The sequence below is a fragment of the Pseudonaja textilis genome, chromosome 3 (assembly GCF_049901715.1).
Source record: "Pseudonaja textilis isolate UNSWEBS1 chromosome 3, rPseTex1.2, whole genome shotgun sequence".
NCBI classification, from domain to species: Eukaryota; Metazoa; Chordata; class Lepidosauria; order Squamata; family Elapidae; genus Pseudonaja; species Pseudonaja textilis.
In genome coordinates, this window is record NC_141992.1 from 144,182,057 (window position 1) to 144,199,342 (window position 17,286).

The following is a 17,286-nucleotide window of genomic DNA, read 5'->3' on the forward strand; positions in this document are numbered from 1 at the left end:
ATTTTGTATCATCGGTGCATCCTGTAAAGAAGCCAGTGAAAATAAAACCATTTAAGTTTCTGTGCCCATATTTAATACAAGGTAGCAGTTTAATTTACCAGTTAGATGTAATAGGCTATACAATGCTAAAATTGTAAACAGTGATGCATTTTGTTTCATAAAAAATATTTGCAGATTTTCTTTTGCTTATTCCTCTCATTACACAACAGTAGACCTCATTTTGGGGCTAATAGGCACAATATTGAATATTGAAGGTATATCATGCCTGTTCATAAAAAGACTGCCCGTGCAGAACAACTTTTACACTCACAAAATGGCCACTGTGGGTTCTGTGAAGGTTTTGTACCATGGATGACTGGAAAACCTCATCTCTCAGTTCCACATTCCCAACAATACACCAGCAACTTTGTTAAGTAATTTGACTGTAACAATTAGACAGCCTTTAATAGTAACAAATTTTGCATCTAACAGCACTCAAGAAACCCGTTTTTCAATCCTAAAGTTCAAATTCTCATTCTCCATCCCCTGCCTTTCCAAGCCAAAAGACTGAATTTATAAGCTGCTGCATTCAAGGAGATTCAGGAGAGTTAGTTATTAAAAATATTTAAACATTTACTGAGTTGCTGGAATTGTATAGGTAGAAAATATGGAAGGAGGGCTGCCGAGTGTGCCATGGGGAGGGTGATTATGGTGATGGAGTCTTGTTTTACTGTTTCATTTTTTTATTATTAACCATCTACTGGTTTTATTGTTATTGCAAGCTGCCCAGAGTGGCTTAAGATGGCCAATCATGTAAACCTTTTAAATAAATAAAAACCAAGAGTGATACTCAAATCACAGTAACAGCACAATACAAATGAACAGTGATGGAAAAGAAAACAAGTCCAGACGGGAGCAAAGAGCAAGGAGTGTTGAAGGCCTGGCTGAAGAGCCAAGTCTTTTAAGGCCTTCAAAATATCACTAGACTGGGAGCCATTTAAATTTCAGGGGGGAATCTCGTTCCAGGGGGAAGGCACTGCAGGGCTCCCAAGTTACCAATGTTGGATTGATGGGACCTAAAGCATGCCAACTCCACCAGATCAAACTGGCCAGGCAGATACTATGGGAGACAAAGAATCCCTACATTAACCAAGCCCTATCCCATGTAAAAAATTGTGTGTGCGTGTGTAGACAGAGTTAGAGATTATAGAGATAGAAATATAGAGATAGAGCTATATAGGTTCCCACAATGTAGATTAAATTTTATATGGATATAGCTAGGCAGTAAACATCTACCACACAAAAAAACTGATGAAGTTCTTCCCACCCAACTCCTCTATGTTTTCTAGATGCTATTTTATCTATCTTTCTTTTTCTGTTCAGCTATTTGCACTGAACATTGGGAATTCACAATTCTTCCGCCAAGGTTTGCAAAGCTCCCCTCACACGATTTTTAGATTATTTTAAATATAGTTTTATTTCAACTCCAGGTTTTATTGGCATCCATTTCAAGAGAGGAATTTATTTATTGTTGTGGATTTACTGTTACTGTTGTTTTGTTATCGTTTCGTTTTTACTGTCGCACTTACAATTTTAACTTAGTTTAACCTCTTGAGTTGGGGGAGTATAAAAATTGTCAAATCACTTCCACACAATGCACCAAGCTGCAGCGTTTCATTGTTTTCCTTATGTATGCTTCTGTCATCCAGAGGTTTTAAATAAAAGCAATGCTAGAGGATTTTGCTTTACTTTCCGAACCTGGTGCCAAAGAAGATAGCAATGGGGCACAGAGATGTCCAGATATATTGTACTGCCTATTTATGGACATTTATTGTTCGGTTTTTTACCCATATGGTATTCCCTGTAAGGGACTGCTTTCCCCAAAGTATCATTTTTCCATTCAACTGGTAGGCTTAAAGTACCAAGAAGTTGGGTATAAAGGTGGACAACAGAGAACATAGGGGTTTGTCAACAATGCTGTAGTATCTAAAATAAATACATATTGTACACTTTAATTATTAATGATAGTTATTGATCTTCATTATAAAGGTGCAGGGCTGATCTATCTTTTATTTATTGAGCAGAATCAGAATATTGATGGAAATGCTTCCAAAAAAGAAAAATGGATTCATTTTTTTCTTCAGTTAAAAGCCCAGGATGTTATATGACTAACCACTGCTGAAAGTAACAGGATTTTTAGGCTGGAAATATAAAATCCAGAGACCAAATGCTTACAAAAAAGCATAAATATTGCATTGTATAAATAATCCTACAGTATAAATCTTTGCCATGATTAGGATTTAAGATTTCCAAAATGCATATATGGTGAAAACTCAACTGTGGTTGATCATTTACATTATCTGTTCCTTGCTGTACTTTATTCCTGTTTTTTCTCACCTCTTAAATCAAGCCAAACTCCTTTTGTCAAAGTTTCTCTTATCTCTTACATAACATGCCTTCTAACTGAACTCATTGGATCAATACCATTCAATTCAACACTCCTTTCCAGTACATAAGCAAAACCCAAATTTTGCACTAAGTTATAGTAAAACCATTGTAGTCCATTTTCCATGCTACTTTCTCCCTACCATTACTTTTGTTTTGGCATTCTCTTTATAGTTTAGCTTATCAACACAACCTCAGTGCAGAGTAACTCCAGATTCAATAGCAAAAACCAAATTATTAACATTTGCCAACTAGGTTCTATGTGTAAGTGTAAGTGTTGCATCTCAATGTTATTTCTTATTAATAATTGGTAAAATCTGAATCCTTGCCAAGTTAATAGCTCAGTCATTCTATATTTCCCTCATGAGAATATCCATCTCTAAAAACTTTGAATACTTATCCAAAGTCGTCTTTGTCAGATGCACCAACGGGACAAAGTCTAGATCCATTTAGCAGGAGGAGGATTTTTATAAGAAAATGAAGATATAAAGTTCTCATTTTTCCACTTAACATCCCCAAATCAAAAATGGGAGGTGCCCAGAAACAAAATTGGAGCATCCAATTTGGCAGTTGGCATGTGGCTCTGGGCTCGGGATCATATTTTGTATTCTTACCTTATAATATAATGCAAATAATAATAGTATAAATTATATTTGCATAAAATATTGGGGTGCATTTGACATTCATAATGAAATTCATGCTCAATTATAAAAATATGTAAGAAATCAATCCAGACCTCCATGAGGAAAACACATCCATGAGATTCTCTCATTTGTACAGAAGGAACTCTGTTCCAATACCAGCCAGAGTAATTATAGATCATCCTATACAAAGGATGAACTTGCATTTGAAGCTCTGTCAAAGGATAATCCTCTAATTGGTGATGTCCTCTGTCTGAAGGGCTTTCTGGTCCAATTTTATTTAAGAGAGTCCATTAGCAAGGATTCTTTTACTATCCACTAAAGATCCTTGGATAGGAAATTGGCCTGGCACACTATGATAAAGCATATAATCTGAATTAGAATTATAGTAATTATTTGAACGTGTGTGATATTCTGATGAAGGTGATGGAATGGGAAGACCCATAGTTTATTCTTAGTCATACAAACAGATTGGATACTGGACTGGGAAATCGAAAAACTTCTACTTACCAACTGGGGTTGGACCAGCATGGTAGATTAGAGTCTAGTTTTCATTGAAAAGGACTTCATCTTGTAGTGGACTGATTTGGGCTGATGACAATAACATATATGCACAGTAATACTATAGATATCATACAAACCATTTTTATACATGTGATTTCTTGCCTCTTTTTCACAAAGAGGAACTGAGATATCATCCAGGAAAGAAATAGCAGACAGGAAAAAAACCTGTCCCAAGATTAAACCAGAAGTGTGTTTAATCAATCATCTCAGTAACGTGGGAGCCACTTTCATCTAACTATCCAGATATAATGAGATCTTCCTATCTATGTATGGAATAGGATTATCTTTCATACATGACTACTTTCCTATCAGACAATTAAATGAAGACAAAAGCTCAACAGGGTTATTGTATGCTACAAATCTCTCAGCAGTGGTTTACATATGTAATTCTTTCATAGTTCTTGCACAAGGCAAGAACTATGAAAGAAATCCAGCAATGGGCATGTGCAAGCCTTCTTTAAAGTATTTAAATTCAAAGACTTATTTAAATTAAACTCTGGTTCAATTCTCCTTCTTCTTACTCCTGCTTTGAGAAGCAACAATTTGGGAGCCGCCTCATCCTTGTAGCAAGGGGAGATAGCTAATTCCCTGTTTCTTTTTTATTGTAGTAGTCTGCTCTCCTCTCAGGCTGTTTGCTTCTGGCTTTGCCAGATCCTGTCTTCACATTTACAGAGTCTTGGGAACAGGATCCCAAACCAGAGAGCTTAAGGGAAGAAAGAGCTCCTACATAAAAGGAGGCAGGGAAATGGCTCTTCTTCTATAAAGGCTGCTCTGAGCTAAAGTAAAAGACATGTCAGTAATCATTTTCTTCACTCGGTTCTTAATTGTTTCGGTTAGTGTTTATGAGTACAGTAGCAGTAAAATCTCCACTAGAACCATGCCAGACTTTTTGAAATAAGCATTCATTGTGAATGCCACTTGTAGCCTGGCATTTCAAATTCATCAATCAGGGTCCCTGTAATGAAGGGTTTTATTTATTTTTTTCCTTAGTTCAATCTCCACCTGCAGTATAACTTCAAAGCGATCACACCATGCTAAAAGGGGCTTTTATTCATAAGTCTTTATCACAAGAGATTTCTGGGCCCAAATAATTTTGTTTTGAAATTACCGACTGCCAAACATACAACTTAGAGATGAATCTTCATTGCATTAATATTTCTTCTCAGAACAGCCATAATCTATTTGTGACTCCAGAGGATGAAGTAAACAAGGACGACATAGGAATTCATGACTAAATTTGTAGAATACGATTGTTAATTAGATATACTGACCTGTTTGAACTGGAAGTTTAAAAGTCTTCCACTTGTAATAGTTATTTTGCTTTTCTCTACATTTTCTCATTTTCACTTGTCTAATGAGTAATGGACTTCTTTGTTATCTAGTACTATACTCGTACAGATGACTCCCAAATCTAATGCTGGTATTTTAATCCAAACTGGTGCATAACGTTCTCCTTTGGTGTCTCAATTTTACTGTCCAAAATCGATTTCTTTCTTTATAGAACTGTATTCAGCATGTGGAAGATGGGAAGAAACACTAGATAAAGTATTCAGCAAATTAAACAACCTTGGCATCATGAGCTGGCATTGCGGGGGGCTGTTTTGTACTGGTGCTCCTCTTTCCTTTGGAACCAGTCTCAACTGGTATTAATAGAGAACAAGAAGTCCAGTCCATTACCCTGTTTTGTAGAGTGTATTTATTCTCTGCTCCTTTTCCATGTCTACATGGAGCCCCTGAGTGAGATCATCCATTGCCATAGGTTGAGATATCATCCCTTTGTACCCAGGTGCACATCTACATCCTGGGTGAAGAAAGTAATGTTGCACCTTTCAAAGTGGTTGGAGGCTGTGGGGGTCTAAATGGGGAGCAATAGGCTTCAACTGAATCCTGATAATATGGAGTGGTTGTTGGTAAGAGATTCCTCTGTATCTGGGGATTCACTAGCCTTCTTGGATGGAGGTGCATAATTTGGGGATCCTCCTGGATTCATGCCTCCTGCTTGAGGAGCAGGTAGCAGTCATAGCTAGGAAGATCTTTGCTCAATTTATGCACCAGTTATACCCTTTCCTGGATCAAGAACCTCTTTTTAAGTCACTCATGCCCTGGTCATCTCCTGTATGGACTACTGCAACATATTCTACATAAGAGTATATAAAAGCTGCAACTGGTGTAGAATGCGACAACACAAGCAGCCTTGGGTGCCTCTAGGGTTGAACATGCAACAATTCTGTCAGTTTGCTTCTGAGTCAAACTTCATGGCATGGGGCCAGATTATCTGTTGAACCATCTCATCCCAATTACATTGCCACCCAGGCAGGCAGGCAGGCAAAGGGTGTTGCAGAGCCTGACAATTTAGACTTTTAAAGGGTGGGAAGGAAGGAAGAGAATTACTCTGCCATTGGCCTCCTCCCTGGAACATCTTATCCGTAGAGGTGAGGCAGGCCTCACTCTTCTGGCTTTCTGGAAGGGTGTCAAGACTATGTCTAAGAATGATGTACAACCTTAGAAATGATTAGTGGCTTGAGAGCTTATTATTATCTTCATTTTAACCAACTCTTGTTATCTGTTCTTAACTAAGTTTTATATTATTTTCTGATTTAATTATAAACCACCCAGAGTCACTTAGGTGAGATAGGTGGTGCAGAAATTTGATAAATAAATAAACAAAGAACAAAAAGATAATAAAAACCTTTTCCCATTAACTATTAATAAAAATGTTAGGACTACTATTTAGTGTGCAAAAGCAACATTATCAGAAAAGCCATTCATTTTAGGCTAAAGTGAGAGTAGATTAAAACATCCTTTGCAATTCTTCCTTCTTCAGTCCAAAAATAACTTGCAAAGTGAAATAGCAGATCTCATTTATTGTCTGCCCATTACTCAAAAATGTATTTTGTGATATACTCACATCTACTGCAAAGCACAGTAAAAATACATGGTGATAAGACATACACAAGACATTAAAAACTGTGCTAACTTTTACTAAATGTTACAATCAATGATGTAACTTATGTAAGTAGGGTTGCTTTGTCATATATTGATAGTTACCTCACTTTCACATCCACATTAACTTGATTTTAAATGCAATTAATACATATAGTCAAGGAAGACTAATGGACTACATTCTGCACTTAACCTGGTGGACATTTTCAAATGGCACAAGTGACCAGTGCAAACCTATTTTGCATTGTAAACGACTTAATAAATCTTAATGGATTAAGAATGATCAGCTATCAACACACAAGGGAAATTAAGTGCTGAAATGCCTACATTGATTATTTTAAATTATTAGCCTTACTCTGTTCTTGAATTTGTATGCTTTTAGTGAGCTTTAACACATTTACAAGACTTATTGACTATAATTACAAGAGAATTCAAGTAATGGACACATCAATTATAAGCAACATGTCCTGACCAGACAGTTGCATAAAGAATTCTAAAGAGACCTCCATTAGCATCTTCTCTGTAGTCTTATTCCATTTTATCTGCCTTAAGAGGGCATATTAAGGGATCATAAAAACACGTGAACAAGTTGTTGCTTCCTAAAAACCCAACCGTTGCAAAATCAAACCATTTCCTGAAACTGTTTTCTATGCGCAAATCCAGCAATAGCAGACTTTTAAAACAGCCAGAATTCCAAAATAAGAGTTTGCAAGAATATTTAATTTGAGTAAAGATTCCTGGTGACAATATTCCTCATCTGACTCTTAAGCATATTGCCCAACCACAATTTCGTCTTCTGGGAGAAAAGGAATCATTTCAGGATAGCACCAAGGACGTTAATATTTTTGCAACACTCTGAAATCTCTTTAACTTTCCATTTACTTTCTAGAAACTGCACCAAGTTTCAACTACTGCATGAATTTAAACCAGAGCTTCTATAATAACCCATTATTTAAAAGTACAGTAAAATAAACCTTATAGTTTTAATGAAAATATGTTCATTGAAATGTGAATTTATTATTCAAATCCACTCATAAATTTAACCAGAGAGACACCACTTGTCTAAGCAGAGCCCAGTGATTTAGAAAAGCTGTCTATTTAAAATAAAGAATGTATGGCAGGTTTATAGAAACACAGCAGTGAATTTTTACATAAATTTAGAACTGCAGCTTATGCATTTTCGGCAAAAGTGTTGTTTTAAAATTTCCCACTTAATATAAAATATAAAAAGAGAATGGAAAATGTGGAACTGCATAGGGTCTAAATTATCTGATCCAAATATCCCAGGTACTGCATTACCATTAACAATGCTTTCTAAAATGATGGCCAAATATCATGATAATGATATGCACTTGTATCCCAAAATCAGCATACTTCGCAAGTAAACAAAACAAAACACCAAATACCCATTATTCAACAACTAAACATAATGAGTGGATTCTGTATCCAAGAGGCAGGAAACTTACCTAACTATCTTAACTTACTAAGATCATCTTCTGGACAGTACCCTACCAACCTGGCAACTGCTCAATATCTTGGGAAGTTATTTTAGCCCAGTTAAAAAGTAAATAAAAAGCTGTGCTGTAATCCTATCTATCTGCAGACTTAAACAAACAGTTAAGGGCTGTGCATGTGTCCAAAACTATTCAAAAGTGCTTTAGCTCCTGAACAAGTGCCTCTCTGCTGTTCATTAAAGCAGGTCTTCTTTTTCAGGGTTCTGCAGCCCAATTCAAGGAATTCAAAAGGACTCTGTTCATTCAGGCTTTAGATCAAGGGGGTCATTATCACAAGATGTATTGTGACTTTTTTGTCCTTTACTAAACCGGGTGTGGTCATGGCCAGTGCATGAGGCACCCAGCCCGTGTGCTGCAAGTTTGACAACCCTGCTTTAGAAGAAACAAACTAGGGTCAAAAATTTCTCAAAAATGGTGTGTGTGTATGTATGTGTGTGTGTACTTTTTTTGATATGAACACACATATACACACATATCATATATACAGGGGCGGGGTCCTACCAGTTCGGTCCGGTTCTACAGAACTGGTAGCTCCGAAGAGTAGCTGACACCGAGCTGGTTCGCTGGGATGAGGTTTGGGTCTGCTGTTTGGCGCTCCCGCCTGCCCAGGCTCTAGGCTGTCCTTTAGTGGCTGCATTTTCCTCCTCAGCTGCTTTGCGCGGCATAGCTGAATGCTGCTCATCAGCTGGAGAAAGTAAATGCTTGCCAGAGCTGGAAGCCTGCACATGTGTGCAGTGCACATTTGACGCGCATGCACACATTCACCGGACTGGTTGTTATGCCAGTTAGATCCCATCCCAGCATATATATCAAAAAAGATACATGTATATAAAATATTAGCTCTATACCTGTGCTTCGTTATGAAACTATGTGATTGGGCTTAGCTTTTGGAGGAAAATAAGGGGAAAAATCGTGCCTCTGCCTACCAGCATCCACTAGTATTCATTTGGCTAGCATCCTGTCAGTGTGTGAGGGATTTGAGGGCTGTTTGGAAACTGATCCATGGAAACTGAAACAGTATTTGCTATGTGAGCAAGGAGACAGCAAGGAGCCTGGGCGTGGCTTAGCTCAACTTTTCTGTACTAAAGCTGGTTGCTGCTATGAAACTAAAACTGAAATTGAAACTCCTCTCTTATGCTTGTGTTTTGCATTTGGAACAGATTTCTTTTCAGGTGGGGAGGGGGAGTAGAACTCCTTAGCATCAGAGCATGTTAATAATAATATACAAAATACTAATGCTCTAATGATCATTTCAAAAAAACCTTTCTTAGTGAGCACCTAGAAGCCAAAAGAAACATACGTGCCAAATTTCAAGTTTGTAGGCTTTACAGTTCTGGAGATTTTGTGATGATGCATGAGTGGTATTTTGCATTTATATGTACAGAAAATATCCCTAGGAAGCAAGAAATAAATAAACAGAAAAAATGCCTGAACTGATCTGGAGAAATTTTCAAAGGCACATCCCAACTTGTAAGATACCTCCTATGCACACCCAGTTTTCTCAAGCATACTAGTACTGCATAGGGAGTCAAATATAGGTAGTTCTCGACGTACGAGCACAATTGAGCCCAGAATCTGTTGCTGAGACATTTGTTAAGTGAGTTTTGCTCCATTTTGTAACACAGCCTGCCATAGTTGTCAAGTGAATCACTGCAGTTGTTACATTGGTAACATGGTTGTTAAGTGAATCTGCCTCCCATTTGACTTCGCTCATTAGACGGTTACAAAAAGTGATCATGTTGCCCTGGGACACTGCAACCGTCATAAATACGAATCTGTTGCCAAGCATTTGAATTTGGATCATGTGACCATGGGAATGCCACAATTGTCATAAATGTGAAAAATGGTCATAAATCACTTTTTTGAGTTGTAATGTTAAGTGGTCACTAAATGAATTACTTAAGTCAAGGATTACTTGTAACAGATAATGACATGGATTTACTTTTGGAAGACAAATCTTAAAATTAACAGAAAGAGAAGGAAAGGAAGGAAGGAGGGAGGGAGGGAGGGAGAGAGAGAGAAAGAAAGAAAGAGAAAAAGAGGGAAAGAAAGAAAGAAAGAAAGAAAGAAAGAAAGAAAGAAAGAAAGAAAGAAAGAAAGAAAGAAAGAAAGAAAGAAAGAAAGAAAGAATAAGGGGGGGAATGGATCAGAAAGCTACTTTCTGAGGTTTTTTCCTCATATGTTGTCCTAATTTTTCCCAACTTGGTGTGATTTTCTTCTTTTTCTATTTCTTCTTTGTCTTGGAGTCAATATTTGGACAACTACGTGAACAAATCCTATAAAAGTTTTCTTACCAACATTTTCAGAAGTGATTTACCACTGCAAAACTTCCTTGGGATGAGAGAGGTTGACTGGTCCAAGTCATTTAGTTGGCTCTGCGCCTAAGGATAGATATTCATGGTCTCCCAGTTTCTAGCCTGGTAGCTTCTACATTGAACTAGCTCTCTTGGTGTGAGTCCACTAGCTGATCATTGCCAGAAGTGGTGGCTTCAGAAATGAACCATCTCCAAATTTCTTGATGATCAATACCTTCAGATCTCAGTTACCCATCTCTGTTTCATTTTATCTGTGCTCTCTTTAAACTCCAGTCCTCTCCTTTAGCTTAATATTTTTATCCATCCAATAAATAATCTCAGACTGGGATTTATACAAACTCAATTAGTGGAAGACTAGCTAGAGCCATACCAATATGGCATCAACAGAAGCGTCAGCAAAGCTAAAATTTGTTACTTTGTGTTCATGGGTAAAGGAAACATTTAGTCCACCTGTTTGGGTAGGTAGATTTAATTATGCAACTGTATTTGTGTATCTTCTGTTCATGCACCGACTTCGTTGAATGTCTCATTTCATCAATATCTCTTGCCTGGTGGCTTGCTCCTCCCCTTAAAACATACTATAAAACACCTTGTTTTAAGCACCTAATCTTTGGTAGAAAAGGAGGGGGAAAGCCAGAAAAAGGGAAATGAAACTCCAGATCAATGCCAGGTAAGTAGGTAGGTAGGTAGAGACAGAGATAGACAGACAGACAGACAGACAGAACATCCACATCAACATCCACACCTATACATACATACTTGCATGAAAAATTTGCCAAGCAATTCCACATTGTACAAGCAGAAGAGATCCATTGTTTCAAAGGAAACTATCCTATGAAACCACAAATTATTCATTTCATGAGTTACAATGAAATTAGTGAATTATAGGCTTATCTGGAGATATAATCTCTAAAATGTATATTAACAAAAGAGATGCTATTGAAAAATTTTAAGAAAATTAATCTTCCTGTTCTTTAGCTTCTAAAAATTACTTCTAAAAGTTAACATCTCAATCTTTAATCAATGAATATGGAAATCATATATTGTCAGAATAGAGTTTTAGAAGGGCTGATTTAAAAGTTTCAAAAGGGGAAGAGGGAGAAGGGGTGGGGGGAGGAAGTGAGGGTGGGAGGAATCTTAATTCAATTTTAGTCACAAAACACTAAATTGTACAACTCATCAATACATACCTGTATGAGTACGGATATGAGCTAGGAAAGCCATTGAATTACTGCTTCTGCATATCTTCCCACAATATTTGCAAATATTGCCTTTATTTTCTTCTCGCTCTCGGACAATTTGTTCAGTATCTTCAACAATATACTTATTGACTTCCCGGAGCAGTTCTTCATGTTGTTCTTTTATGTGAAGGAATAAATTTTGTTCAGAATCAAAAGGTTCTGTGCATTTCACACATTTAAAGGTGGCACCTCCTTCCGGCAACTCTTCAACACTTGCTTGTTCATTTCTCATATGGCCAGCACTAGCCAGATGCTGATGAAGGCTGCTCTCGGTGTAGAACGATTTTCCACATAGCAAGCAATGGAAATGCTTCTCCTTTGATGGATGCTTCATGGCTATGTGAACATTTAGTCCACTTAAACCATCTGCTAAAAAACCACAGTCATCACAACAAATCCGTGGAGATTCTCTCACAGGATGGCCTTCTACCTTCTTTTTTTTCCCATCATTCCGTGGGCAATCCACTTTTACAGCTCTGTCCCAACTTTTTTGCTTACTCAGGTTCTGGCCATCAACTGGGCGATCGACTTGTTCTGAACCGTCTTCATGGCTTATTTTCACTATTGAAGAATCAAACTGACCAGAGTTTTGCACACCTGTTCCATCTACTATTTTGCCATCAACACTGTTTAAAGCATCCAAAGCTATATCATTTTTGTCCATGGCTTCAGCTACTGAACTATCTGAACCCCAAATATTATTCAAAGACACTTCTGTTTCCTGCTGTGCATCTATCAAGGTACCCTCTTCTTCTGCTGTAGGACATTGCCTAGTGTTTATTTGTTGCTGTAAAATGTGGATGTTTTTAAAACTTTCAGTGCTTTCACTGATGTTTTCCTGCTCCAGTGCACTACCAGTATCTGAAACTATAGATAAATGGGTTTCATCTGTTTTCACTTCTTCAGTAACTACTTCTGAACTTTCGTATCTTTTTTCAGAATCTTCCTGCAATTTGTTTTCATTTTTCATTAAATCTGAATTTGGAGAACTTTCATCAAAAGCCATGTTTTCATCTCTAGGTTCTGTTGTCAAATGAATGTTTGATTTTGCTATTTCTTGATGTTGATGCAGAACACAATCAATTGTTTCCTTAAGTTCAACCATCTCATTGAGTTTAAGACCTCCATCCTGATCATTTTCTTCACGACTTGTATTTTCTCTGCCTTGATCTGTTCCATCTTCCATTTCAGCATCTACAGCCTCAAGAATGCAATCTTTAGAAACCTCTGAAGCAATACTATCTTCTAATGCCAAATAGGTAGGTGACTGATTTGCTTTTTGCATGACCTCATTGTTTGGACTTTCCTCTTCTATATTACTTTTGGACTTTGTTTCATCTAGTGAAATCTGAAGATCTTCTGTATTTTGTTGCTCCTCTCCAAAAACAGCAGCAGTTTCTTTGGCAATACTTGCTATATCTGCCTCCTCTCCAGAAGAAGCAATATACGACTGTCTTTTAATTTTATGCTTTTCTGTTGCAGCATGTCTAATCATCTCTCGGCGAGTAACTGCATAATAGTCACAGGCCATGCAGTAATATTCAAATTCTTTAGTGTGCTTTCGTTTTATATGTACTTCCAAGGAAGAAAAAGAGTGTGCAATGAAGTTACAATGAGCACATTTGTTATCATTTGCAGTTGCTAGTCTTGTTTGAACCTGCACGTTTTTATCCTGGCGAACGTTACTTGATTCTGCAATTTTACGTTGTGTTTCAGAAAAGTTTCTACCGCTATCTATTTTGGGAAGGTGAATTATATTTTTGACACTTAATTGGATGATATTGTTCTGTTCATCTACCTTGTTTTCCAAAATAGGTCGGTCCGTCTCTGAAACCTGATCATTAGAAACTATTAATTCTTTTGAAAGGTTTCCTGGATTGTCTGTTTTCTTCACTTTGGCTTCGATATTATCATTTTCTGGGCAAACAATAAACTCAACACTTTTCTCCCCACTGGCTTCCAAGCGGCTTTTATGCTTCTTTGTAGCACAATGACGTTCCATATCACCTTTAGTTACAGTATAGTAATTGCATACTTTGCATAAATAGCTGTACTGGTGGCTATGCTTTCGGCGAATGTGAACAGTCAGATTTGTTACACTAGACGCCAATAGACCACAATGAGGACATGTCCGGGAAATCGTCCCTTTAGGCCTACCTTTCTTTTGCAGGCTGCCAAGAATCAACTCATTATCTTTAATCATTTCATTTGATGGGTACAACTCTTTATTTATCGATACCTTCTGCAGAGAAGAGAAGGGTGCATGTATACTCTCATTTTCTAACACTGTCTTTAAACTTCCACAAATAGGGCCTTCAGTTCCTTTTTTACCATCTGTTCCACCTACACATATCTTTTCAATACATTCCTCAAATTGTAAGCCAATGTTGTTTTTTCTGGCATTTTCAAGGTGTTTGCTTCGCTTTATGTGTTTTTCCATTCCTTCTTTGCTTAATGAATAAAGGTTACACGCTTTACAAAGGAAATGGTATTCCTGAGCATGGCGAAGTTTTATGTGCCTTGTAAGCACAGAAGAAGACCTTGTTTTATAAAAACATTTTTTACACTGAAATTGACTTCTGCTCAGAGCAGACTCCTTGAACTGACTACCAGGTTGTAATACTGAGAGCTTGACATCTTCCTGTTGTGCTTTTGATTCTGCAACCTTGGGAAGTTCACCTGAAGGGCAAGATGTTGAATGCACAGCCAGATCACTCTTAAGTGACCGAATGGAATTTCCTTGAGACAATAAATCACTATGATGCTCAGTTGCATTATGAGCTGCTACTTCTTCTTCGGTTAGAAAATATTTGCAGCAAGCAGAACAAGAAAAAGCCATGCTATGCTCATCGGACATGTGTTTCCCAAGGCTTATTTCATTTGGGGCAAGAAACAAACATTTAGGGCAATTTATCTTGCTATTGTCTATATGATTATTCTTTTGATGACATTCCAGGTCCTTGCTGTCAGAGGAATATCCATATATTTGACAATGGACTTTAAATTCACCCTGCGTTTTATCAGCATCCAATTTCAGGTCTTCTTTATTTGACAAGGTAGATCCAACACGGTTACCAGGATCTAGTGTTCTCTGCTCATCCAGTTCCTTTTCTGATGTCGTCTTATGTTCCAGTATAGTTTTTTCAACCTGATGTAATGCTGCTGTTTTGGGGATATCCACGCAGAAATCCTTGCCATTGCCTTCACTTTGTAAAACTTTGGCCTGTGATAAATCACTCTGATGCAACTCTCCCTGATTGCTACGCTTCACTCTAAAATCAAGCTTGCTTTTTTTACCAATACCTAAAAGATTGTATCTTCTTTTAATCTGCTGATTTAGTCTGAACAAAGTACTTTGCCTGAAAGTCATTCCTTGGGATAGGATTCTTCTTTTTTTCTGGAAACTACTTAATATGCCCGTGACATTTAAGTTGTTAGCTGTGACCTGACTATTTTTAGCAGGTTTCAATAAACATGGATTGCATTCTGAAGTCTCTGATACATCTGATTTTTCACCATTTCCATCCACCTTCCACAATGAGGCCTCTTCCTTAGTAATACATTCTGTTGATTCAGTGGATGGTATCATTTCAGCTAAATCTTGACAGTTTTCTTTCAGGTTCTCTATCTTATTGCTTGAAATTCTTAAAGGATCTGAAAGCTCATCTCTTATTTTTTGTTTATTAGATGCCAATTTCTTTCTGACATTCTTTCCTCTGATTGGAAACCGCTGTTTTTTATAAAAGGATTTTTTTGTTAAGATCTTTACAAATCCACCACGGGCAGCCAGATTTTGTCGTCGGAGGTGTGTCTTACCAAGAAAATGAGCTTCTAGGAGAACTTCCTTAAAAGTCTGATAACCACAGAGATCACAAAAATAGGTAAGTTGGCCAGAAGTCTGCTTGACATGCGCTTGCAAAGATGAAGTATGCTCTGATTTAGAAGTAGAATACAAATTCCCTTTTTCTTTTGATTGCTTAAGGTGTTGTTCCTGAATATGGTTTTCTAAATCAAGAGCAGAAGAAAAAATCTCCTTACAGATACTGCATTTTGAAACATTCTTAATAGTACTTATTGTAATGCCAGTTGAATCATCTAAGACAGATGATTTGTATTTTGGAAGTAATGTTTCATTCTCTTGAGAAGATACATTTTCCATAGGTGTTATATGTACAGTATTATCTTCGGGCACAAATTCTTGCTGAATGCATGAAGAATTTGATGAAAATGAACATCTACTTGGAGAGGTGTTTGTAGCCAGTTTTCCTACTGGTTTATTTGTCCCATCAATAGAATATTCATATGTTGTAGATTCAGAAGGGTTTCCTTCATTCCCTTTTGCAAGTTTTGTACCAACCAGCTTTAATCTTTTTGAGACAGGTTCGTTGTCAATTATAGTTGTTTCATTGAGCTCCTGATCAGTTGTTTGGGGAAATGGCCGTTTAGCTAAGCCATTTTCTTCTGGGTTTTTCAGTGGATTTTTCAATTCTTTCATCAGAAGCATTTTTGAGTTAGAAAAAGATTCATTGGGAGTTTTTCCTGCTAAAATATTTTTAGCGCTGTCTTGTAGTAACTCATTTTTTATGTTTTCATCACATTCATAATTCTGACTTTTTTCAACATTCATCCTTAATGAAGATAATGTAGAGTATAATCCCAATAAAATGAATTAGTACATCTGTTCTAGGAATGTCTAAAAAGAGAAAAAAACAGAAAGTATAAATTAGCTTCTGTGTACATAAAAACAAACATGTTTTATTACAATCCAATTCATAACTTGCCAAATGTATGCTATTACTTTAACAAATTTCAAGGACATATTCAGCTATTGATTTTGGTAAATATTTTCTTACATAGAACAGTATATTTTGTCATCTAAATAAAAAAATAGCTAGGATTTTTTGCACAACAGACCTCAGTAAAAATCATGGAAAACAGAAATAATTTTAGTGTCACTAAAAACAAAATTTTATAACTTACAACAATGCAGATAGATATTACTTAATTCCAGCACTTCTGAATACAATTATATACTTTAAGAGGAACGAATCTATAGAAGTCATATCAAGGTTGCAATGAAAATAATATGTCCATTTTGGGAATTCAAATGTAAAAGATGTGACCTTTGTGTTTGATAGCTTGACATAATATTCTAAGAAAGCATTGCATTTATTTAAAGGGCAACTAGAATACAGAGAACAAATACTATTTCCCCAATTAAAATTTTTATAACTGAACAACTGACTTCAAACTGAATTTGATGTTAAGAAGGCATGAGATAAATAGAAATAGAGATAAATAAGCCAGCACCAAAACCTAAAGATGGCATCCATTCAAATAAAAACAATTCTTCTCACAAGTTAAGCTTGGCTCTGGGATTCTGGGACTCATGAATACGTCCATTTTGTTGTTGCTGTTGCTTGTATTCTTTTCTTGGCAACAACAGAGAAGTGATTTGTCTGTGCCTTCTTCTGAATTGTTTATTGAACAACCTGTATAATTCTAAGTTGTTTGGGTGCTATTTTATTGCAAATAGCAATATCAAAAATAGATTTGTTCAGACTGCCCCTACTATACTAGGCCTGGTCCAAATCCTCTGTCAAGATGACTCTAAGGCCACTGACACATTCAAGGAATTATAACT

The 17,286-nt window shown here is 36.7% G+C and overlaps 1 protein-coding gene across 1 annotated transcript in view; it reads right to left on the minus strand.

The window, feature by feature from the left end:
• The window catches only part of ZNF407 (zinc finger protein 407), a 354,338-nt gene that overhangs the window by 311,607 nt on the left and 25,445 nt on the right, over positions 1-17,286 (minus strand). The window contains exon 2 of the mRNA XM_026699460.2: positions 11,592-16,335. Within this exon, the coding sequence (XP_026555245.1) occupies positions 11,592-16,269 (4,678 nt within the window). The 5' untranslated portion in view covers positions 16,270-16,335. The remainder of the gene's footprint in view (positions 1-11,591; positions 16,336-17,286) is intronic.